At 45.6% G+C, this 25564-nt stretch overlaps 1 protein-coding gene and 1 long non-coding RNA gene across 2 annotated transcripts; both read right to left on the minus strand.

Annotated features, from left to right (window-relative positions):
* Positions 1 to 8333: 8333 nt before the first annotated feature.
* LOC139831949 (uncharacterized) lies at positions 8334 to 10785 on the minus strand. The gene is made up of 2 exons (XR_011746360.1): positions 10295 to 10785; positions 8334 to 8877 (listed from the first exon to the last, which is right to left on the minus strand). It is a non-coding gene; the product is annotated as an uncharacterized lncRNA (long non-coding RNA).
* Positions 10786 to 22653: 11868 nt separating this feature from the next.
* On the minus strand, positions 22654 to 23593 carry LOC127310919 (protein FD). Its single transcript, XM_051341533.2, has 2 exons — positions 23081 to 23593; positions 22654 to 22959 (listed from the first exon to the last, which is right to left on the minus strand). Exons 1-2 carry the CDS (start codon positions 23438 to 23440, stop codon positions 22900 to 22902), a joined length of 420 nt encoding a protein of 139 aa, XP_051197493.1. The 5' UTR covers positions 23441 to 23593; the 3' UTR covers positions 22654 to 22899.
* Positions 23594 to 25564: the final 1971 nt, after the last annotated feature.

The raw sequence follows: 25564 nt of genomic DNA on the forward strand, positions 1-25564 counted from the left end.
TTGGCGAGCTTCTTGGGGCACTCATAGGAGAAGTGCCCGGCTACTCCGCACTCGTAGCGATTGTAGGTGGACTTGTCCTTGGGGGTGATGGGAACAGCGTTGCTCCCGGTCCTTGGAGCAGTTGTTGGAGTTATTGTTGGGGCGCGAGGTGGAGCGCGGTTGAAGTTGCCGTTGTTGTTGTTGTAGTTGTTGTGTCCTCGACTGGGGTTTCCTCCGCTCCGGTTCGATAACTCGGACGTGGATTACGCATCGGGGCTTGTTGTTTCTTGGGGCGAACCCTCCACCCGAGTTGGGGCGATACTTGTGGTTGTTCTTTGGGCCCACTCGGTTCATCATACGGCGCTTGCGGTTCTCATTAGCTTGGTGTATCTTCCCTCCATCCGAATGGCGGAGTCAACGAGTGCTTCTAAGTCGGCAAAGGGGATGTTGATCGGCACGATCTGCATCTCATCATGCAATCCATTCGAAACCTCTCCTTCCTCTTCTCGACGGTGTCCGTCTCATCCGGGCGTACCTTGACAAGGTGAGGAACTTGTCGCGGTATTCTACCACGGTCATTACGCCTTGCTTCGGTTCCCGAACTCATCCCTCATCTTCTTAATCAAACCCGGGGCACATGATACTTGCTAAACTTGAGTTTGAAGTCTTCCCAAGTCATCATGTTCCCCGCATGTAAACGCGGGTACTTGTCCACCAGGCACGTGCGAGTCCGGCCAGATAGTGGGTGGCGAACAACACCTTCTCGTTGTCCTCCACTCCGGCAACCTCGAGATTGTTCTCCATAGGCTGGAGCCAATCATCAGCATCGAGGGGTTCCTCTGTCTTGCTGAACACAGGTGGGTTAGTGTTCTGGAAGTTTTTCAGCTTTGACCCTGGGTGGTCGTGGTTTCCGTGGCCTTGATTGCCCTGAGCAAGTTGTTGAAGTGCAGCTAGGTTGGCTTGCCGTTCAGCTCTCTCAACTTCTCTATCAGCTAACATCTGTTGCAACATCTGCAGCATTGCCTCCTGAGTCATGTTGCGAGTTGGGGGTGCCATCTGAACAGTGATAGGGATCATGAGATACGAGGGAATTGTCTATGGCTCATTTTGGGATAAAATATCACACAACTTAAGACTTGATTCATAATAATAATAATATTACACACACACAAACATAGTCATGGAGGTAGCACATATTACAAGCCAAATGTTCAGGAGGGTTTTAAGAACCCTTTCAACAAACTACGATACATGGGGCGGGTACAAAGGACCAATACATAATACGGGGCGCAAGTGCTCAGACGGGACCACTCGCCATCGACGTTGATAGGGTAAACATTGTCTACCCCGGCATCGAGGTGCTCGTGGCCATCCTCGTAAGGGTGGAACTCCAGGTCGTCGTCTTCCTCCTCCTCGTAGTCATCGTCGTTGCTGACGTAGGAGTAGCCGTCCCCCTGGATGTTCTCCCCTTCTTCTTCACCCTCCAGCTCCTGGATCTGCTCAGCTTGGGCAGCGATGGTCGCCTTCAGAGTGGCGATCCCGGCCTTCAGGCGATTGATGGCGTGATCCTTCTTCTGGTTGGCATGGCGGAGTGCCCTGCGTTCTCCGGCGATGATCTTGATGGTCTCCGCCTGCTGCGCCAACTGGATGTGAGTGTGGTTGGCGTATTCGCGGGAGTTGTCGAGGTCGATGCGGGTCTCACTCAGCATGAAGTCAAGATGATCAACATGATGGCGAAGCTGCGGGTGTGACGGCAGGTTCATTGGCACTCCGAGGGAGTTGTGCCTTGCATAGTGCACAAAGCGACTGTCGGTGAAGTCCATGAAGTTTTGCCCGCACAGACGTGCGAGTCCTTCCTGAAGTCCCCTTGCGAGACCATCCGCCCAGTTGTTCTCCCTGAAGGAGAACTGGATCCTTGTGCTCATTGGGAGCGTGAACCTCCCACGAAGGTCCACCATGATCACCCACTGAAGTTGACCACCGGGCTGGTCATTGACCATTCCGCCAAAGACTTCCGGTGGTGGGCGCCCGAGGAACTCTGAGAGGGAGAAGAGGTCCCTCTCAAAGATGATCTCTCCACCGTTCCCCAACTGATAGAACTCAGTCTGGAGAAAGGGCTGCGCGTCCACGACGTGATCCATCTGTAGAGAGATGAGATGATTAAGTTAGATAAGTGCAAGTGTTCCAGATTTTAATTCACTTAGAAGAAGGGCATGAATTTAAAGTTCGTAATAGACTCTTCAAGGTAAGAAGGTGAATAGGGTTTTCATAACTAGTCAATTCATGGAATTTGAAACTAAGTTTTTTGAGCGTCCATTCTAACTAGGGTCTCCTAAGGTCAAACAATGGCTCTGATACCAACTTGTCAACACCCGGATTTTTAAGTCCAGATGCCAATTATGCCGTACCTCGCAATCCCAGGAATAATGTTTTTGCGAGACATAATAGTAAGTAGCATAGAGTCATCATTTATTACAACACATATTGTCTTATAGCCATAGATCACATGATCCAATATTACACGAATATATTGTTCAACATCACAAATAGTAGCGGAGGCGAAGTAGTAGTGGACGATCTATTCCACAGGCAACGCTTGACGTTAGAAGACGATCCTAGTTATCGTAGACGTCCTGTTGTCCGTCATTCTGCATCTTGGTGCTCTCCTTCATAGTCTGGCATTTGAATAGCCAGGGCAAAGCCATGAGTACTTTTAAAGTACTCGCAAACTAACTCTACGATAAAAACTCATTAAGTGTAAGGGGATGCTAAGCTCTAGGTTTATTTGCATAAAGCCAAGTTTTAGTTTCATAAATCTTTGGTAAAGCCTTATCATGTGCTAGACTAACTCAAGTGGGAACATTAGTGTCATTCCCACAACTCATTATGGATCACCATAATGTCACCTTTCAATCCACCATTCATTTCTAGAATCAAAACATTTTAATGATAACGGAGATAGTATGGCCTTTCCAATCGTCCGTAACCGTGGACACAGCTATTCGAATAGGTTAAACACTCTGCAGAGGTTGTACTCTTGTGCCACAACTTTTGATTACATCCGTCGAGGATAACCCCGAATCATCGTAACACAGTACGCGGATCATCAATTGAAACCTTTCACTTATATATGCTAGTATGAGCACCTCTCCCCATGAGCTTGGCCTCCCGGTGGAAACCGCAGTTAACCCGGGAACTGCACAGGGCTTGGGCCGTACATTCACCTCATTTCAACATCAATCCACAAGTAACGGAGGCAGCCGCAGCGTAACCCCTATGATGTTTGTTAAGAGGGAACCCATACTAAAATACACAAGTTTCTAGTTACGCCCTACCCATAATCAGGTATTGTGGGGGTACTTGTATAATTGGAAGGGTATCGCATTCAAACTCAATCATCTATTTTATCACAAATCACCGTCTCCTCAAGGTCATATTCACCTTCAAAATCTTTCACTTCAGTTCATTTCACAAATGTTCCCATCTAGAGTAGTCAATTTTAGTTCTTAGCAATAGCACTAGTCATGAGGGGGTGCTATCTAGCTTTATTTGCTTAGGCTAACTTTGATGCTCTTGTTCTATTCTAGACAAGTGAATCATAAATCAAAAAGTACTTTGAGATAAATAAGCAAAAGCAAAAGTAAGTAAAAACATGGGATAGGTAATACATAAAAGTAAAGTGTGAAGATGCCTTTGCTCTTGTAGAGCTAAGCACTTGTTTTCAGCAAGGGTTAGCTTGCCTTGAGCTGGGTAGTTATCGAAGTTCTCTTCTTCTTCCTGAGAGTAGCCCTCCTCCTCTTGGTATTCCTCGTTACTAGCGTCTATATACGAATACGAGGTATAAATACTAAACCAAGCTCACATACTAAACTAGAAACACTCAAAGATTTCACACACTAGTCCTAGTATCAATCAAACATGGCATGGTGGATTATTGGATTTGTCTTTATTTGAAAGAAAAATAATTTCCTCTCATTATTCCTAAAACTTAAATTTGGTAGGTAGGTCTTTAAAAGAAAATCATTTCTTTTCATTACCTCTTATTAAGATTTAATCTCTTCATATAATAATAAGGTATGAAATATAGGTTGACCCAAAGTCAACATTTCATATCTATTATATGTGAGTTCAATTTAATTGAAGTGCTACACTTCACATAGTTTTAAAACTTAACATTTAAATGAATTGAAAATCTCCAAGTAATAATTCTCAAGGGTTCATTAGCCTAAGTCATTCCCCCTGGTTATTAGTACTTAGGATCAAAATTTAAATGAGAGGTAATTCTCATATTAGGGTTGAGTTTGAATTCCACTTTAAAATGCTCTAGAAATGACTACATAGCCATTTTATTTGATCTAGTCCATGATCATACAAACAACAGGGCTATGTTATTGCATAATCAATTAGAGGACATCATTTGTGATTTATTAGAATTGGAATTACTTCAAAATCTATTCTGGTTGAATTTTAAATAAAGTTTGAATGTTCAAAAGTCCCTGTCTTGTCTTTTTTGTCAAATTAATTCTACAAAGAAAATGGAGATGGGGCCAGTGGCATTGGATAGATAAATTCATGGGCTTTCCAACGGTATAAAGTTTGCTAGATTTGGTTTGCTAGAATTCAAACTATTCAAATTTTATTAAACATTCAGCAGAGTAAATTTGAATAAAGATTAAACTAGATTTGAATTCCTGGGCTTAAGCGGGAAGCGTTACTGGGCCGTAACGAATTAAAAGCCCACTTCGCAGCCCAACACGCGTCTGGCGCGCTCGGGCCGCGCTGACAGGGTGGGGGCCACCTGTCGGCGCCTCTTTAAACGCCGAAGCGGTATTTTCTATCTCGACCGTAGGATTAGAAAGAGGATCGACGGCGGGTGAGCGTCGTCGTCACCGACGAGCAGCGGGCTCCCTGGCGGCGAGCCTAGGGTGTCAGAGGACGTACCAGGCCGGTGCAGGTCTCAGGCAGTATGCGCGGTGAAGGTGTAGTAGATGGGGAAGAGCCTGGGAGCAGCGGCGGCGCTCGGGGAAGCGCCAATCGAAGCAGAGCTTCCGCGGGCTCCGGCGGACCTCAGCTCCCGATTGCTTCTGCTCCGGCGAGGTCTTGTGAAATTGATGGGTGGAGGAGACTCAGTGAGGTGAGGGGAGTGGATTGTGTGCAGAAGGGAGGAGCCGATCGCCCCTATTTATAGTGTCGAGGGTTGGCCGCGGAGGGTTGAGAAGGAACGGCCATGGCGAGGTGCTTGGGGTGCTCGAAGGGGCAAGGCAAGGACTGCTACGGCTAGCCGGTGTACTGGAGATGCTCAACCTGTATCGAGACAGAGAAAAGGGTGATGGGAGAGCTCGAGCGCTTGCAATGTCTGTCACGGGGCGTGCGGCCGAAAGTCGACGAGGACGACGGCGACGGTGCAGGGCAGGCATGGGCGTTCGTCTAGCGTGTAGAGGGTGCAGAGGCGATGCTCGACGCAGTGATAGGGATGCAGGACGAGGACGGTGGCGATCAAGTGGGCGACGTCCTGGCGCTGCCAGTGCGCGCTCACCGCGTGCACGGGCGCGTGCTGGCAAGGTTCTGGACGCGGGCGTTCCGGCCAAAGTAGAGCCGTGGCGTTGCAGGGGCTTGTACCATTCGTGTCCTTGTGCAATGTAGATGCTCCAGGACAAGGGCAAGAGTTGAGGTGAGGGCTGGAGGTGGAGGTGCCAAAGGTGGCCGGCATGGCATTGTTTGGCATATTTTAGGGTTTCTCCTCGACTTTAATCAACCATGCAAGTACTGGGCTAGAGGCAGGGGGTGTAGGGGAAGCTGATGATCACAAACCAAAAGTGGTTTAGGTCAAAATCTGGTGGATAATAGCATGTAACACCAATTCCGGATCTTTACTGTCACCGCACACTGTTCGACAAAATGGCCGCATGAAATTTTCTTTTGAAATTTGAAAATCTTTTTGGTGAATCTCATTTATATAATTATTGTGATGTATTGGTGGTGGTGGCACTCAAATTGGAGTTGTTTTGCAAAATGTCAAAAGTGACATAATCTTCTCTTTAATTCAGCATCCCCTCTTGTCACTTTATTTCTGGTCAACCTAGTCAACTCTAGCCATGATGGTCAACATCAAAGTTGCTCACCTTGACATGGTCTTGGATGACATGGCTTTGGTTGACCAAGTTTAGTTCAAGAATTGAGAAAACCAGGGGGGTAAAGAGGTGAAGAAAATATTTTTGGGTCAAGTGACCATTATCATATGTATGTGAGATTTTTGATTTCTTTGCATTTGATTCTTGGTTCAAGGGTGCAATTGTGTTAGTTTATCACATTGAAGTATTTTAGAAGCAAGGGAGCAAGCAATCTTGGCCTTGGTTGAGGATTTGCTAAATTGCATAATGTGTATGTGAGTGAGAAATGAGTTTTTCTCATTTTCTCTATTTCCCCTCAAATTAGGGTTTAGTGATCTTGGTTAGGGTTCACCTAGCAAGGTTTACACATACTAACACTCATCATGGCAATTGCACAAAAGAAAATCACTCAAATGCATATATCTATATGTGGCACTTTATGCATAGAAAAAGTTTTTGTTTATTGCAAATTTTGGGGTTTGGGGAAATTATCTCTCTTGTTTATTATTGTTGAAACTTGAGATGTTACACATTAGTATGAAAATACCAACATGGCAAAGGAGCAGATTTTGTGTGGAGATTGACAAAGGATGATAATGAAGCAACCATAGTACAGAAAAATTTTCAAAATACTTTTCCCTATGGCACTATGGTTTCCCACAAACACGTCCAAGCCTAGGTGAAACAAGATAAGAATAGAATAAAACCGTTGCACGTCCTTACCAGAGGGAGGGTGGGTGGGGTAAGAAATAAAAGCAGAATTCCTACTCTCGCGCACAATTTTCCTATGTAGCTACTAAAGTATGAGTTTCTAGACACAACTTCGTCCGCTGCAAAGGGGCTCCTAAAGGCAGTCCTGCTCTGATACCAAGTCTGTAAGCCCCAGGAGTAGGAAAACCCAGAGCGCGCAGGTAAGAGGGGTTTATGTGCATGAGGTCACTACAAAGGACCGTGAGGTCGCCTCGCATTCCCAAGCATATGGGTAGGCCAAGCAACAGCTCGACACGCCCATGCACACAACACCCACCTCAGAGGCTCACGGTAGGCTTTCCAGGACTGAGTGCTTCACCTTCCTGTGCACTTCACACATACACACACTGTGCACAGGATACAAGGGTAGAATACAGCTTGAATATCACAACATGACTATGTACGACACAAAAGATGGAAATAAGGTCCATATATATAGCAACGCTCTAAAGAGCAAGATCCAAATGACACTCAACGGGGAAACATATCCCATCAGTACATCATACATAAGATAGCCAAATAGTCTGGGTACAGACAAGATCCAAATTGGACTAAGAGTCCTGAAGATAGTCAAGCGGTGTTTCCATAACCAACAAGCCACAGGCTGCTGCCTTAGGAACAATCCTGCTACGCAACGAAGTCATCGTCCGTGAACTCGACAAAGTAGCCACCTGCGTACTGCTCATCATCTGTCGTACCTGTTTGTCGAAAAGCGGGTTCCGGAAAAAGAGGGAGAAAAACGAGGGTAAGTACCGTTGGCACGTACTTGCGAGACAAGACCAGCTATGCTTGCTGGTGGGCGGTGTAAACTTCGCCCGGCTATATGTGGAGTTTAGCGGCAGCAAAGCACTATCCAATAGAGACACGCTACAACATCCGTCTAATAGAGAAGGTGAGAGAGCGCATAATCTAGCAGTTCTATACTCTGCAAACAACAACCCAGCCAGTGCGATCCCCCTTAGCCAAGAGGTAATAACAAGGCACTCACACAGTTGACAATTTTATATCCATTCCATTATAGTAGGGCTAACTTACTACCCAAGTAATTAGCAAGTTATTAGCGACAACTTTAGGTGTAAGTTGTTCTATGATCGAGTTAAACAGCTCCAAGTCGTCCATAACCGCGGACACGGCTTTCCGAAAAGATTTAACCCTGCAGGGGTGCACCAATGTTACCATACACGCATGCTCGAACCCGCTTAATTACGGCGGAGTCTCACAACAAGACCGTTCCCAAATCAACAAGAATGCCTAGGGGGGCCACCCGACTAAGCTACCCGAAACGAAGTTCGGCCGTACTCCGATGCGGACTCAGGGTTTGCGTCGGCGGCTAGGCGTGCGAACCACACGCTTCGCTAAACGTCCCGCGGGGTACGATGTAATATAAACACCCGAAGGCAACAGGAAGTAAACACCCGAAGGCAACAGTAAGTAAAGCATGGCATACATGGCATAGGCAAATAAAACCAAGGTTGTGGCCCCCTTTTCAACAGACTTGAGAAATGGTAATGGGTGATGGGGGGTCCCGATAAAACCTCCCACGAGTGGTTAGCGCGCTCAGTCTTAGAAACAGATAACAAGAACTCGGGTCCTAGGGGACATTAGCAAGTCAAAGTTCCGATGCTTTCGCAAAGGGGCTCACAGATGCCTCTGCATATTATAACCCTTAGCAATTTTAGTTGTAGCAAAAGTTATCCACTTCATTTTCGAAAAGGTAGTACATGTGTCAACATCCCAACAAGATATCTCGAACATTTCGAGATATCAACAAAAACCCTAAACTCGCCTACGACTCGCAAAGCTGGCAAACAACAAACAAAAGGTAGGGCGAGGAGGTGTATCTCGGACATATAGTTAACAGGTGGATAGGACACGTGACACAACAGAATCGCAACATAAGGATAGCAATAGATCAAAAGAGCATGTAAAAGTAAAATAGGTGAAGGGGTGGGCTCGCCTGTCAGATCAGAGGTAGAAACACCGACACGATCCTCCAGGGGGAACTCGTACTCCTGCTCGTACTGCTCTGCGTCGGCGTCTACTCGAGAAGAACCAATAGCACATACAAGGAAAGTAAAGGCACAAATCAATACAAAGAAATGCAATGCGCAATATGATGCATGAGGTGCAAGGGTTTCATACATAGCAAAATTAAGTGGGGTGTTCGAATGTAGCAAGAAATGGTGGACACCCACACATAACATTTAGTTATAGTTGCAAATTTTAATTATTTCGAACCAGGGATGATGCCAATGATGCATGTCAAGTTAATATTTGAAATCCTCACATTTTTCTATTGCATATGTATATAAAGTTTACTAAATTCGGAATTATAGATATTAAGTTATGAATTTTGCAAGTTATAGCAATTTAATCCCAATTTATAAAGTGATCAAATTTTATTGTTCAAAAGTTGAAACAAGTTTTATAAGCATGTAGCTTATGTTTTTCTGATGCTCAAGGACATCAAGTTTGTAAGATTTGAAGTTTCAAAAGTTAACTTTTAAAACTAAACGGAAGTGTGCTGTAAGCAAAACCCCCAAAACAGTAAAAAGGGGAACTGAATTTGGAGCTCCAGGAATTCTCCAAAAAGGTGGTTTAGTGCGCCGGCAAGGATTTGAACCCAGGATGTGCTGTGAGATCAGGGGCACAGCCAGTGTGCTATGTGACAGGTTTTGAAACTATACGAGTAGCATACAAGGTAAGCTGTGGCAACGGGTTAACTGAATTTTGGACAGATGCAGACTGAAGAACGAACAGCTGCAGTTTCTATAGACGTGTTCCTGCACAGATTTAAAGCATCGGGAACGAAGAATCTGGGTGGCCAAAACGAGAAACCTCGACGAGTTGAGTAAGATGAAAGTAACGAGATTCTAATGAAACAGGTTTGACGCGATTTGGTTCACTGTGGAGACGACGATAAGCGAACGAAAACGGACCCGTGACAACAACGAACAGCAGCTGAAAAACTGAAACTGTTTTCGGGTTGATTTCGATTTGACGTGGGCGTCGCGATTCTTCGTGGATTTGAATGATTCAAAGCTCTAAACTGTAGCCCGTGATGGTGGCTATCCAACGGTGCCCTGATCTTGCTCTGGGGAGGAGTGAAACGCCGGCGGCAAACGTCGGAAGGTAGGCACCGTGACAGATACGAGAAACGGCAGTAAAACAGCAGATTCACGGTCACGTTTTTGCGTTGAAGATGGCGTCGCGTACAGGCCTCGAAAACTAGTGACTCCGAAATGAAAGTTGTAGATCTATGTCCCAGCTTTGCAACGGTGCGACGATCTCGCGCAGAGGTGGAGTGGTTCGCCGGAGGGACTCGTCGGAAGATGGTACCGTGAAACAGATATAAAAGGGTTCGTTTTCGTTCGAAACTTAGCTGATCTCCTTCACGTCGTCGATGCTACGAGGCTGGAAGCATGCAGGGGTAGGGGAAGGAAGGTGCTGCTCACCCTGGGCTCGTTGGAGATGAAGGGCAGCAGTAGGGGTCGCCGGAGATGATGAAGAAGAAGGAGGCCGGGGCAGAGTTGAGGAAGTGGGCGAGCAGATCCTGGCGATCCAGGTTCCGTGAAGTAGTCCAGGACGGAGAGGAGGGCACGGTGGTTCGATTCCACGGCTCAGGTTGGATCCACGGCGGCCATGGCGTCGGTGGTGGAAGGTAGACGGCGTCGGTTTTGTTCCCAGAGGGTTTTTGCTGGGGAGAAAAGAGAGGGTTGGCGGCGCTGTGGGGGAGGAAGAAGGTGGCCTAGGGTTTGGAGGGCTGCTGATGCTGCTTATAAAAGAGGGAGGATGACCAGAGGATGAGGAGGAGCATCGACGTGGAGCTCCCAGGGGCGCCATTACCTGATATGGGCAGGTCCTCCGACGTGGAAAGGTGGAGAGGAGAGGGTCCTCGTACCACTTCGATCGATAGGTGTTGGGGCAGGCCATCAGGTGGCTTCGGTGGAAGAGAGGGGAGGTTAGATGGGCTGGGTGAGATGAGAGATGGGCCTGCTGGCCAGATTTAGATAGGTTAGGAAAAGGGTTTATAAAAAGGTTTTCTCCTTCTTTCTTATGAATTCTGATTTTATTTTGTTTTCAACTAAAAACCAATTGTATATTTTGATAACAGATGTTGTTTGAGTATTTGAAGAGGAAAGAATATGAGAGAACACATCATACACTTATGATGATAGAAGGAGGAGATTAAAGAAGGGATTTACACATAGAGTTTGAAAAGAAGATATGGTTTGAGGTTACACCAAATTATAGAAAAATTTGGCATGACCTATGTGTATAAGGTTAAAGAGGGAGAGAGATAGAGTGTGCCTTTCTTGGAACATCACAAGAGGAGGGGATGAACCAAGAAGAAGAAGGAGGGAGAACAACAAGCAAGGCAACATAAGATCAAAGCCAAAACCAAAATGCAATTTATAAAAACCAAAGATGGTGATATGCATGTATGCAACATGATGACATGAACAAAAAGCAAGAAAGGAACAAAGGGGTCTATGTATTACTCTTGGGATGTTACAACACCTCCCTGTCTCGGGGTCTAGCGATCCCCCATGCCCGTACCACCAGCTTTTGGCCCTTGGGTCCCATCCCTCTGTACCTAGAGGGATTCCTCGCTCCCTCGGGTCGTTCTCCATCTTCTCCCACTTAGGCTCCGAAAGGCGGTATCCTCCTGGCCCCATAATATGATTGTTCTTAGCCGCATTTGCCTTATTTTTTTCCGATATGGCCTTGAAATGCTCCGATTGCTTTTGCTTCACAAATTCGGGCCAATCATCTTTCAGTTTCTCATACTGTCCTGTGAAATCCGGAGTTTTGTTCTGCGCGACATACTCACGGGCTAAATTTTTCTTGAAGTTCCGGAATGCTTCGGCCATCTTCTGAAGAGCGAACTCTTTGACTAGCCTCCTCTCACGTCCACCCGAAATCTCGTTACCCTCTTCATCGTGTTTGTTGAATTCCGGAGGTAGAATGAAATGTTCCATAAGCTTTCTCCAGCAATCCTTTTTTGTTCTCTTGTCGACAAAACTGAAACCAACACGTGCCTTCTTCGGCTCATTCCATTCCTGGACGGTGATCGGGACGTTGTCTCTAACAACGACTCCGCATTGGTTGATAAACTTTGTGTAGTGCTTTTTAGGCTCCAGCGGCCTGCCGTGTTCACTGACAACATCGATGGTATATGTTTCTCCTTGTCTCATCGTCTTGGTTTTGCCACGCGGCTTTGTACTCGATTTTTTCGACGATCCGGCCGAGGGCTAAAAAAAGAAAGAGAGTCGCGTTAATACATATTTATTCAAATCAGTACATTTGTATCACCAGAGGCTCAATGTATATATATACCTCACCGGAGGTGGTTGCTAATTGCAATTCGAGATCGTCGTTTGTCGATGTTTGCCCTCCATCAACAATGTCCATTCCTTCATCATCCCCTTGTCGACCTTCACCTTCACCGTCAAGGTTTAGATAAGAAGAGACATCGTCTTCTTCATCTTCTTCCGGCACATAAGGAATATCGCCGTTTATGATGGCGGTTATATGTGCTTCAGCATCCGGATCATAGCTTCCCAAAATCGGGTCTATCGTCCGCCATATGTCACTCCTGAAGACATGTAGTAAAAACTAATTAAGTAAAGGAAAAAGAGAGAGGGCGACGAGGGAGGCGAGGAGGGCACGTATTACCTGCTCTGCTGCGAGCAAAAGAGAGAGGGCGGCGGCGGGGTGCTGGCGCTGTCCAGGGGCAGCTCGGCGTCTTCTCCCGCCCTAGCTAGCAGCAACCACTCCTCGCGACGAGTTCTTCTCCGTAGGCGTCCCCGGACGATCGACGATGGCGGCGATTATAGAAGGTCCTGGACAACGCGGGGCGGTGCATTAGAACGAGCAGAAGACAAAGATCATAAAGGCACACAGGGAGAAGAGAAGGAGACGTCGCGCGAAGTCGGGCGTTCTCCGGCGAATTTAAGTTTACAAAATTTATAGTTAAAAAAACTAAAAAAAATGTAAGTTACAAAATTTTAGTTACAATTTAAATTACAAATTTTAGTTACACTTTAAGGTACAAATTTTCGTTACAATTTAAATTACAAATTATAGTTAAAAAAATTAAAAAAAAAAGGATCCGGCCGGCCCTCTCTCTCCTCTCTCTCCCTCTCTCTCCCCTCTCCTCTCTCCCTCTCTCTGTTACGCATCCGGCGGCCGGGCGCGCGCACGCCGGCGCCGCCGCCGCCGCCGGCCTCTCCATCCGTGTGGCGAACGGGCCGGGGTGGGCGCGGCGGCGAGGGGCGACAAGGCGGCGTTTCGGCGAGCTCTCGGTGCGGCGGCCGGCGGCGAGCTAGGCGAGAGCGCGCGGCAGAGAGCGCAGGCGCGGCGGCCGAAGCGGCGGCAGTGAGTCGAGAGAGCGTAGGCGCGGCGGCAGGCGGCGGAGGGCAGCGAGAAGGGAGGGGGCGAGACGAACGGCGGCGTGACGACTCCGGCGGCGTGACGGCTCTCCTCACGCGCGGCGGTTTCTCAGATGAATGATCGGATGAAAGGAGGCGAAGGCTCACGCGAGCTTTTATACACGCGACTTAGTCGCGGTTGGCCACCAACCTCGACTAAAGGGTTTTTTCGCCGGGATTTGGGTTCCTGCAGAAAGACCGTTTAGTCGCGGTTGGCCAACCGCGACTAAAGATCTTTTTCCAATTACTTTTCATTTCAAAACTTAAAAATACAAACAATATATCAAAAAATTTAGAAAAATAAAACTAATTCATTTCAAAATCAGCAAAATACAAATAATATATCAAAAAATTCAGAAAAATAAAACTAATTCATTTCAAAATCTGAAAAATACAAATAATTTATCAAAAAATTAAGAAAAATAAAACTAATTCATTTCAAAATCAGAAAAATACAAATTATATATCAAAAAATTCAGAAAAATAAAACTAATTCATTTCAAAATCATAAAAATACAAATTATATATCAAAAAATTCAAAAAAATAGAACTAATTCATTTCAAAATCATAAAAATACAATTAATATATGAAAAAAGTCAGAAAAATCCATTTCTTCCCGCCTCTGTCTTCAGGCCACCTCCTGTCTTCCCGCCTCCTGTCTTTCACGGGCTTGCAGGAAAATTTTCGCCACGGGAGATTTTCCAACCCTTTCCCCAACACTGTTAGAGGAGATGGAGTCTTTCACGGGCTTGTAGGAAAATTTTCCCGAGGCGTATCGATGCTAGGTTGGCTTGTTGGTCTGCTTGCCAAGGCGTATCGATGCTCCTTTTATAGGCACGGTGCCGCTTCTGCTTTGTCTTGTTCCTCCGATAGAGCGTCGTGCGCTACATGCTTTATCTCATCGAGCAGTGTGTCCACCCACGCGTCCTTATCCTGCCGACAGCTTTAATCCCGGTTGCACCCACCAACCGGGACTAAAGCTTACCCAGACGTCCTTATCTCACCGACAGTTTTGTTAGATGATACAAAAACCACCTTTAGTCCCGGTTGCACCCACCAGCCGGGACTAAAGGTTAGATGACCAGCTCTGGATTCCTCTTCTTCCCGCCATTAATTTCTTCCCGCCTCTGTCTTCCCGCCTCCTGTCTTCCCGCCCACATTTCTTCCCGCCATGAATTTCTTCCCGCCTCTGTCTTCCCGCCTCCTGTCTTCCCGCCCACATTTCTTCTCGCCATTTCTTTCCGCCCACATTTTTTCCCGTCATTTCTCACTATATATATGTAGCCCGGCTTGGCCAGTATTATCACATCTCTACAATCTCTCATCACTCTCTCATGGCTTCCACCATACCCACTCTAACCTACCAGCAGGTGGAGGAGCTTTGCGCCTCGAACTACCCTTGCCCACCGGGCTAACGCGTCCCCGCCGGCTGGAGCCTAAGCGCCGGAGGCGTGCCGGTCCCTCCCGTCCCTCAGGGTACTGCGCGCCAGGCGGCCATCACGAACCACTACTACCTCGACCTCACGCCGGAGCAGTGGATGAATCCCCACTGGCATCCCGACAACCAGCAGACTTGGGATGCCTTCTTCATCAATCGGCGTGAGAGGGCGCTCGTCGGGTATGAGGAGGACAGTCTGCCTCCTGGGAACTTCCACGAGGCCGGCCGTCGGCTATGGTGGGGCGGCCGAACTCTACAGAGCGTCATGGACTACATCACGGCCGGCGATATCCCCCGCCTATGGTACCCTCAATACCAGTCGAGGTTCGAGCCACGAGCGCCGCCCGACGACAGCGACGACGACAGCGACGGCAGTGACGACGACGGCGACAACTTAGAAGGCGACGACTACCAGTACAACGGCGGCGACTACGAGTATGCATATTATAGGCCTAGGCAGGAGTATGACTAAATCAATCCAACATTCTAAGATGTACTCCTAGGCCTATCAAATTTCATGTATCATCAGTGGTATCTCGAATCAATCGAATCATTCGAAAATGGACACCAAACACATCACATATAATATAATTCACATGATCCATTCAACAAAGTTTGGTACAATAAATTATTACACATCATTTCTTCCCTTGTGTCCCTTGCTTACGATTGTGCCGTATCCATGGAGCATCCTCATCATTTAACCTAATGCTTGGATCAGTGTTCACTTTGAAGGGCGGAATTTCACCAAACATATTATAATCTTCTGACATGTCTGTCTTGTCCTCCACTCCCACGATGTTTCTTTTCCCTGAAAGAACAATGTGGCGCTTTGGATCATCGCATGATGTACTCATTTTCTTATCTTTCCTTTTCCTCAGTTTGCTACTCATGTCCTTCACATAGAAAACCTGAGCGACATCTTTGGCTAGGACGAATGGTTCGTCAAGGTAACCAAGATTGTTGAAATCTACCATTGTCATTCCGTATTGCTCGTCCACCTTTACCCCACCTCCTGTTAGCTTTAACCATTTGCACCGGAACAAAGGGATCTTAAAGGAGGGTCCATAGTCAAGTTCCCATATCTCCTCTATGTAACCATAATATGTGACCTTTTGCCCATTCTCGGTTGCTGCATCAAAGCGGACACCACTGTTTTGGTTGGTGCTCTTTTTTATCTTGGGCGATCGTGTAAAATATATTCCCATTTATCTCGTACCCTTGGAAAGTCGTTATAGTCGAAGATGGTGTCTTGGCCAACATGTACAGCTGATCTCCAACATCATTGTCATTCATTAAATGTTTTCGCAACCAACCGCCGAAAATCTCCATGTGGGCCTTTCTAATCCAGGATTCAGGCTTCCCCGGGTTGTCCGAGCGTAAAATATTCTTGTGTTCCTCGAAGTACGGAGCCACCAAGCTGGAATTTTGCAGAACTGTGTGGTGTGCTTCAGTCATAGAATGACCGTCCATACATATCGTTGATTTCCTTCCGATCGTGCCTTTTCCACTTAGTCTCCCCTCGTGCCGCGATTGAGGAATACCAATCGGCTTAAGGTCAGGAACATAGTCAACACAAAACTCAATTACCTCCTCATTTCCATAGCCCTTGGCGATGCTTCCTTCTGGCCTAGCACGGTTACGAACATATTTCTTTAATACTCCCATGAACCTCTCAAAGGGGAACATATTGTGTAGAAATACAGGACCGAGAATGGAAATCTCTTTGACTAGGTGAACCAGGAGGTGCGTCATAATATTGAAGAAGGATGGTGGGAACACCAACTCGAAACTGACAAGACATTGGACCACATCGTTCTGTAACCGTGGTAGATCTTCTGGATTGATTACCTTCTGAGAGATTGCATTGAGGAATGCACATAGCTTCACAATGGCTACTCGAACATTTTCCGGTAGGAGACCCCTCAAAGCAATCGGAAGCAATTGCGTCATAATCACGTGGCAGTCGTGAGACTTCAGGTTTTGAAACTTTTTGTCCGCCATATTTATTATTCCCTTTATATTCGACGAGAAGCCAGATGGGACCTTCATACTTCTCGGGCATTCAAAAAAGATGACCTTCTCTTCTTTGGTAAGAGCGTAGCTGGCACGGCCTTGAAACCATTCCGGATGCCGGTCTTCTGGGTCTTTCAAACGTTGCTGGTCCTGCCGTGCTTGCTTTGTATCATTTGTCTTCCCATACACGCCCAAGAAGCTTAGCAGGTTCATGCAAATATTCTTCGTAACATGCATCACGTCGATTGCAGAGCGGATATCTAGGACTTTCCAATATTCTAGCTCCCAAAATATAGATTTTTTCTTCCACATGGGTGCGTGCCCGTCAACTCCCTGCGGAACTGATTGTCCGCCAAGACCCTTTCCAAAGATGACTTTAAAATCCTTGACCATATCAAATACATCAGCACCAGTACATTTCGCAGGCTTCGGCCGGTGATCTGCCTTGCCGTTGAAATGCTTGCCTTTCTTTCTTAAGTTATGATGTCGGGGAAGAAATCGACGATGCCCCAGGTACACGTTCTTCTTACAATTACCCAAATATATACTTTCAGTCTCATGTAAGCAGTGCGTGCGTGCATTGTATCCCTTATTTGTCTGCCCCAGAAGGTTACTAAGAGCAGGCCAATCATTGATGGTTACGAAAAGCAATGCTCGTAGGTCAAATTCCTCTTCTTTGTGCTCATCCCACACACGTACACCAGGTCTGCCCCACAACTGTAAAAGTTTATCAACTAATGGGTTTAGGTACACATCGATGTCGTTGCCGGGTTGCTTTGGACCTTGGATGAGCACTGGCATCATAATGAACTTCCGCTTCATGCACAACCAAGGAGGAAGGTTGTAGATGCATAGAGTCACGGGCCAGGTGCTATGGCTGGAGCTCTGCTCGCCAAAAGGATTCATGCCATCTGTACTTAGACCAAATCTTATGTTCCTTGCGTCAGCTGCGAGCTCTTTGAACTCTCTGTCGATCTTTCTCCCTTCCGTTCCATCAGCGGGGTGTCTCAACTCCCCGTCCGACTTACGGTCCTCTTTGTGCCATCGCAACAACTTGGCATGCTCTTTGTTCATGAACAGACGTTTCAACCGTGGTATTATAGGAGCATACCACATCACCTTGGCGGGAACCCTCTTCCTGGGTTTCTCGCCCTCAACATCGTCACCAGGGTCATCTCCTCTGCTCTTATAACGCAATGCAGTGCATACCGGGCATTCATTCAAATTCTCGTATTCACCGCGGTAGAGGATGCAGTCGTTAATGCATGCATGTATCTTCTGAACCTCTAAACCTAGAGGGCAGACAACCTTCTTTGCTTCGTACGTACTGGCGGGCAACTCGTTATTCTTTGGAAACATATTCTTCAACATTTTCAGCAACTTTTCAAATCTTGAGTCAGCTACACCTTCTTGTGTCTTCCATTTCAGCAAATCCAGTGTGCAGCCCAGCTTTTTCAGACCATTATCGCATCCTGGGTACAACGACTTTTTGTGATCCTCTAACATGCGATCCAAATTCTCCCTCTCCTTTTCAGTTTTGCAGCGTCTCCGTGCATCAGGAATGGTCCGACCAAGATCATCAGCGGGCTCATCACGTGCCTCTTCTTCACCTTCCCCTTCACCTTCCCCTTCTGCTTCCCCTCCTTCAGCATCCTCCATGAAAGTATCACCGAAATGATCAGGATAGTTGTCATCGATATCATCCCCTTCTTCATCTTCTTCCATTCTAACCCCTCTTTCTCCATGCTTGGTCCAACAATTATAGCTTGGCATGAAACCGTGCCGAATCAGGTGCACGTGAACGACTCTTGAGGAAGAGTAACCCTTCTGATTCTTACAGTCAGCACATGGACATATAACAACCCCCCCCCCCCCCGCTTGTTCGCATTAGCCACTGCGAGGAAATCATTCAAACCCGTAAAGAACTCGCCCGAGAGTCGGTTACCGTACATCCATTGCCGATTCATCTGCATTATTATTATATAAAGTATATAATTAACCATCATGCATTTGTTAAACTAACTAGCTAGAAATAATAAAAATTAAACAATGAACTACACACATGCATATTTTATCAATGATACATGAAAGGTTCAAGTTGCTAACCGTGATCGAGGAAGAAAAATAAATGAGAAATCTTAAGTGTGGCTCGGACACTTCATATCATGTTTGTTTCATGCTCTCGCGCATTTCATCGAACATCTTGTGTGCATAAGAGGATCCAGGCCAAACCCACCACCCCTTGTGAATAGAAGTGGCACACCAAGTTGCTAAGTGAAGTGTGCTAAAGTGCATTTATAGGGGTGGGCCTTTAGTCCCGGTTGGCCTGGCCAACTGAGGACCTTTAGTCGCGGTTGGCCAGGCCAACCGGGACTAAAGCCCCTCCCTTCCACCAGCTGTCGACCGAGCCCGCTGGGCCCAGATCTTCGGTCGCGGTTCACCTCCCGAACCGCGACTAAAGACCCCATTAGTCGCGGTTCGGACATTTTGGGGACTAAAGGGGTCGTATGGAAGCCCCTTTTTCTACCAGTGGTCGCTACCTGCTATGTTCTTGTACGAGAGAGAGAAAGAGAAAAGATGAGAATGCGGTAGCTACTATTATTTGTGTATCAAGAGACAGAGAGATGCAATGAAAAAGATGAGGACATAATGAAGCTACGCAACTAGTAGATTGTGGAAAAGGTGCAAACCTGATGCGCGGAATCTAGCACTGCCACCCAAAAAAGGTCACAACTATTTTTAGACCGTTACGAGCTAAGCACATTAACGACACTTAGCTTGTAAAGGTACCGACATGTCTAATAGTGTAACTGAGCCATACTAATAAAACTATAATATAGGGAGGTTTGACTAGTGTGAATCCCAAAGTAATAGATTGAACGGCTAGGAGGGGGTATGTAGCTACCCTCTAAGATAGGAGATAATTTTCGATATATATATATATATATATATATATATATATATATATATATATATATATATATATATATATATCGACGCGGATTTGCTACCATGGTGGCTAGCTATGCACCCACCATTAGCCATTGGATATAGTGTGCAAGAAAATCAATGGATCAAGATTCCTATGTCTACAAGTGGAGTGAGCTAACGGTAAGATTCATGGGCGTTACAGCCTTTAGCTTGCTGGCCAAAATTCTACAAGTGGAAAGTTGTATTCTACAATGTAGAATCTGAGCAGAAATTGAAGTGTAATTTCGACTGCAGTACAGAAATAAATACATTTGATAATACACATGAGTTCTACATTTGTTTCTACTCTTTAGTTTCCATAACTAATCTTTGCAAGCTGCCAGGTTTGCAAGCTGTACCAAGGAAACTGCAATAGCAACATGCATGGTATTCCAGTTGAAATTTCGTTCCAAACTACAAATCCAACTAGCGTTCGTTTTGGCATCCATTTTGACATTATGTGTAGGGTTGTCTAGCGTGCTGGCCGAATTGCAAAGCTGTATTCTACAATGTAGAATCTGAGCAAATAAGTGAAGTTCAACTTCAACTGTAGTACAATATAAATACGGTTGATAATACACATGATTTCTACATTTGTTTCTACACTCTCAGTGAGGATGGGCTCTTTAGCTTGCATAGCTACTGTTGCATGTAGAACGCGTTTGAAACTACGGTTCTCACTGCATCCATTTTGACATGCCTACTTGCTCCCTTCCTTTGTACCGCACGTATTACAGATGGAATAGATAAGATAGTCCCACATGTGTATGGGCATTTCAAATTGCAACTGAAACGGCAGTTCTACTGGATGTTTCGTTGGCACGTGGTACATATCATGTGTTCTTAGTGTTCTCTAGATATGTATTCTCTTAAAAGCAAAGATCTGGCAATAGAAAAAGAAGTGCTATATTTTTTTGTTCTGCCGATGTTATGATGAACTAACATGTGTTTTACAGAGGAAAAGAACTGATGGATCGTCCAATATATTTGTTTCGGATCAAAATTAGACACCATGCAAAATCTTTAGCAACTGAGACTAAATACATTACATGAGCACAACCTTTGAAATACAGTACATGAGGTGATACCCGGGACAATCCCCGACATCGTGTTGGCTCTCTAGAACGAGGGAGGCGATGGAGTCCATGGCCTTTGGCCTGGAGTCCCCGGCGTCGTAGTACATGACTTTGAGCCGGCCGTGGCACGCCACCGCGAGGTCGACTGAAACAGCAATCTGGGCCTTGTCGGTCACATTGTAGCTGGCGTAAAAGGCATCCTATCCGAGCTCGGCGGTGACGGCGCAGCCAAGGTCATCCTGGATGTCGGCGATGATCACCTTGGCACCATTCCTAACAAAATACACGGCGGTCGCCTTGACGATGCCGTTGGCGGCGCCTGTGATCGCGGCAAACCTTTGGAGTTGGAGGCCGTAGAGTAGCCATCGCGGTACTAGCTGACGAAGTCAATCATTGCTGCCGGCGTATCCCCGCTCATCTTCTTCCTGTACACACACATGCACGCACGTGAAAATTCAAATATGAGAGAAAACATTATGCTAAATTAAGTGCTTATTTGTAATACAAGAAAACGCGCAAGGCCTAGATCCACTTTCTTCTTGAGAATGCACCGTGCCTGAGCATAATCTGCATCTGCGCTGTGCGGAATATTTCCGTCAAGGTAAAAGAATACGATGATGATATAACTAAGATATTTGATGGCCATGAGGTGGTCTTATTCTGTCACGAAGAAGACTCTAAACCACTATTCCATGGCTCTGCTTGCAACTCATATGCTAGTCGTTGCATTTTCTTCTCCATGCCAGACTGAGCAGTTTCATAGAACGGCAAAGTGTATTGCAAAGTGTATTGCAAAGTGTTCGATAACCGAACACTATGTGTATTGCAAAGTGTATTGCATGTAATTGTGTGGATTCAAAATTTGAAAAGTGTGCTCCTGGACAGCTATGTGGGAGACAACGTTATCTTGATCCGTTTGCAAGTTGTGCTCTCAAGTGTACATCTAGTATCATATGCAGTATATCGGACGGCTGCTGGGGCGTGCACAGCTAGCCACCATGGTAGCCCACTATTTTGGATATATATATATATATATATATATATATATATATATATATACATATGATAAATACTTCCTACTCTTAGGTGTAACTACACCCACATCTAATATACTACCATGCAGAAGTATATACAATACTTTATCGGTTTGAGTATGTTCCTACACTATATCTAAGATACTCCAAACCAAGTTTAGTGGAAAAAATTCAAGTGAACCGTGCACATGCACGCGGTGGATGAATCAGCATGAAGGCAGGGACTGATGTTGATGTGACCAGCACTGCCCTGATGACGACACGAGCGCAGTACTACCCGAACTGCTGTCTCACCGGCAACCACTCACGTCTCATACATATTGTGTTGTGATGACAACGCATTGCACATTGGCTAATTTCTAATATCACGTCCTTGTCCATGTCCGTTGGATCCACATAAACGGTTACTGGAAACTCGTCAATTTGGTGTTTTTGCGTTACCGACACGAATTCTAGCTAGGTCAGGGTGATCCTACTAAGAAGGGTATCTCTGGCGAGGAGACCCATTTTGGACACAAAATAGGTCTAGGTGATCCTGCTAAGATTAGGGTCCACATCTCTAGCGAGGAGACCCAGTCGACCGAAGGCGCCATAGCGGCGGGTGGAGACGAGAGAGAAGGAGGAGAGGAGAGAGAGAATAAAGTGGAGGGTAGGTGGGCTTTGTCTGGCTACTATGTGGGCCAGATTCATGTGGAGGCGGACAGGAGCATACCACAGACCGGTCCGCTTTGACACAAATTCACCGCAGATTTGTTCTGGAAATGGGCCGTGATGCCCTAACAGAAGAGGAAACTTGAATGCGTCCATGGTTTACATGCATGCATTATTGTGGAGCACACAGAACATTAAGATGGAAAAAAGTCAGCTGCAATATACTACATAGGATTCCAGCACATCTTTGCCGCCGCTAGCTAGGAAAAGTCGATCGAATCCTCAGCCGGTCTGGTCTCACAGGCCAGTGATTGCCTCGATCGGCAAGGCAGAAACATATAGTACTCTACTAGTATTGCTTTTGACGAGAAAGCTTAGCCTGATTACATATATATATATATATACACACACATTACATACACCCCGTCTCGAAGGAAGATTCATGGCGCAGGGGCGGAGCGGCACCTCTGGAGGTTGTGCGCCGGCAACGCCAAACGAACCTACATTTCATCGATCCGTACGTGCAAACAAAACATTTATGCGACCATTAGATTTAGTAATAATTGATGATTTGTTTGCAAATAAGATCTCTCAACAAAATAAGATATAGAGAAGGTATACATGGAGGTCCTGCTGGCGCTTGATGAGCATGCGGTTGTCCCGCCTTAGCTGCTCCAGCTCCAGCTCCAGCTCCTTGGTGTAGGCATGCTTCCGCGCCCGCGACCGCGCCGCCGACGCCCGCTGATTGATCATCCGTCGCTGCCGCAGCTCACTGCCCCTATTGTTGGTGTCGGGGAAGGAGAAGGCGGAGGGGTTGGAGCCCGCGTGGCCCAGGTAGGTGAACTCGAGGGTGAGCGCCGTGTGGGGAGGCGGCGGCGGCGGCGGCGGCGGCTCGTGGGGCGCGGCGAGGTAGTCCTGGATGTAGGCGGCGTGGCCACGGTAGGCGGCGGCGGGGGAGTAGTCCATCCACATCTCCTCCATCTCGATCAAAGCTCCACTCCACTCGATTGATCCTATTCTTAATTACCTCTAGTAGTGTGCGACGGCTCAGCTCACACGCGCAGCAGAGAAGCAAGCACGCGCAAAACACACATCACTCTATAGTACGTAGTATATAGTATAGCCGTCCTTCCTGTACAGTCCTTCACCCCATTCCATAAGTCGTGTAACTCTTGGTTATTCTTTTCACATATATAAATGAGGTGGCATGGGAGGGTACTAGCTACTGCCAGGGGTAGATGTACCTGCCTAGCCACCTTTGCTTGCTCTCATCTCTATACCCCCACCCACACACACACTCTCTCCCTGAGCTCTTGCCCATGTGCTGGCTGGCAACTGGCGAGTCTTTTCGTGGTCTTGATTAAATTTCATGATATGATGGCAAGCTCCAGTTGGTCGGACTAAAAATCACCAGTAAAATAGTACAACACAGATGCACTAATGTTGATGTGGCAGGGGGTTTGTAGTACTATGTGATCACTGCCTTGAAGACGTGTGCCTGCCACCAGGATGACATGCATCTTTTCTATTCTATTATATATTAAAAACAAAATAAGAGTCTAAAATAGAGACGCTACATTGATTCACATCATTAGAATTATTTTAACTGTTAGATTTGTAATTTTAATGGTCATGATTGAAAGAGTCTACGTAACATGTAGGAGCATATATTTTTTGACATATAAGATGTGTCATATTTGACACGTACATGCCACCGCCCGTACGAAAGAAAAAAAAGAGTCCGGAAGCATTACATACCTATACATGATTAGTTGTATTAGTCTTTTTCCACACACCAGGAGTCCACCGGCCGTACTACTCCATGCCAAAATTTACGTAAAGACTAACTGATCTCCAACTCAAATGCATCCGTGCACTTGATGAATTTAAATATTCTTTTTCACCTCCAAACCGTAGTGTGTTGATTAGCTGAATCCACACGTGAATGTTGTTTGCTTATCAAGAGATGGAGTGTATGCCTATCAACTGGTTGCGAGAAAAATACATGCATGGGCCGGTTTGAGGTCAATTAGTACCCTCCGACCGTGTGTTAATAGAATTTGGCACGCATGAAATACAAAAAGGTTTTTTGGCCTATGTAGGCACACAACTATAGTAATTAAATAATCTGTAAAATAATACTCTCTTCGTGTGAAAAAAGGATGTCGCAAATTTGTCTAAATTTGTATGTAATTCCTCCGTCCTCCAATAAGTATACGTTTGGACATGTTTTAAATCAAACTTTATTAACTTTAACCAACTTCCTAGAAAAACGTAGCAGCATTTATGACACTTAATTCATATCCTAGATTCAGACATGTAGTTCAATAATATAATAATTTGATATCACATACGTTGCTATTTTTGTCTAAAATTTTGGTCAAATTTAAAAATGTTTGACTTACAAAAAAGGAAAACATACAATTATTCACGGACGGAGGGAGTATCAAGACATTATTTAATGTATATATACATCCAAATGTAGACAAATCTACGACATCTTTTTGAAACAGAGGGAGTATAAATTTTCAAGAAAAATAGTTAGAGAACAATTCTCATATATAACTAGGAGTTAGAACATACGAGTAAATAATGATATACTACTAGGCTTGACTACATATGACTGCACAATAATTATCGATATATATCTCAAACGCGTTAAAATTATGAAATGCATTTCTTTTTCTGATCCACTGCTTGATAGAGTATTAGGTAAACCCAAATTATGCACCATATATAAGAAACATGTGGCATCCACTTTTCAGGCACCACATTAGTCCATGTTATCTAAATTAGTCCGATTTCCTCGATCGCTCGGATGTGCTCATAGGGGTAGGGTGTGCGTGTGTGTGTTCATAGGGTGAGTGTATTATGTATTGTGAGCATATGTGTCTGTATTGTGTTTTGAAAAAAAAAGTTGTTGCTATGATTTAATCAAAGAATTAAAGTCCTATAATATATGGAGTTGTGTGTCAAGGTAATATACCTTGTAGTTTCAAAGTACGTAAATAAAAGAGGAAAATTCTCATATATAACTAGGAGTTAGAACATACGAGTAAATAATGATATACTACTAGGCTTGACTACATATGACTGCAGAATAAT

The sequence above is a fragment of the Lolium perenne genome, chromosome 6, assembly GCF_019359855.2.
Source record: "Lolium perenne isolate Kyuss_39 chromosome 6, Kyuss_2.0, whole genome shotgun sequence".
NCBI classification, from domain to species: domain Eukaryota; kingdom Viridiplantae; phylum Streptophyta; class Magnoliopsida; order Poales; family Poaceae; genus Lolium; species Lolium perenne.

Coding starts and splice junctions, on each gene's coding strand:
- LOC127310919 (XM_051341533.2), bottom strand. CDS start 23,440: ATGGAGGAGATGTGGATGGACTACTCCCCCGCCGCCGCCTACCGTGGC. Junction 22,960..23,080: donor AGCGCCAGCAGGACCTCCAT/GTATACCTTCTC, acceptor GATGAAATGTAG/GTTCGTTTGGCGTTGCCGGC.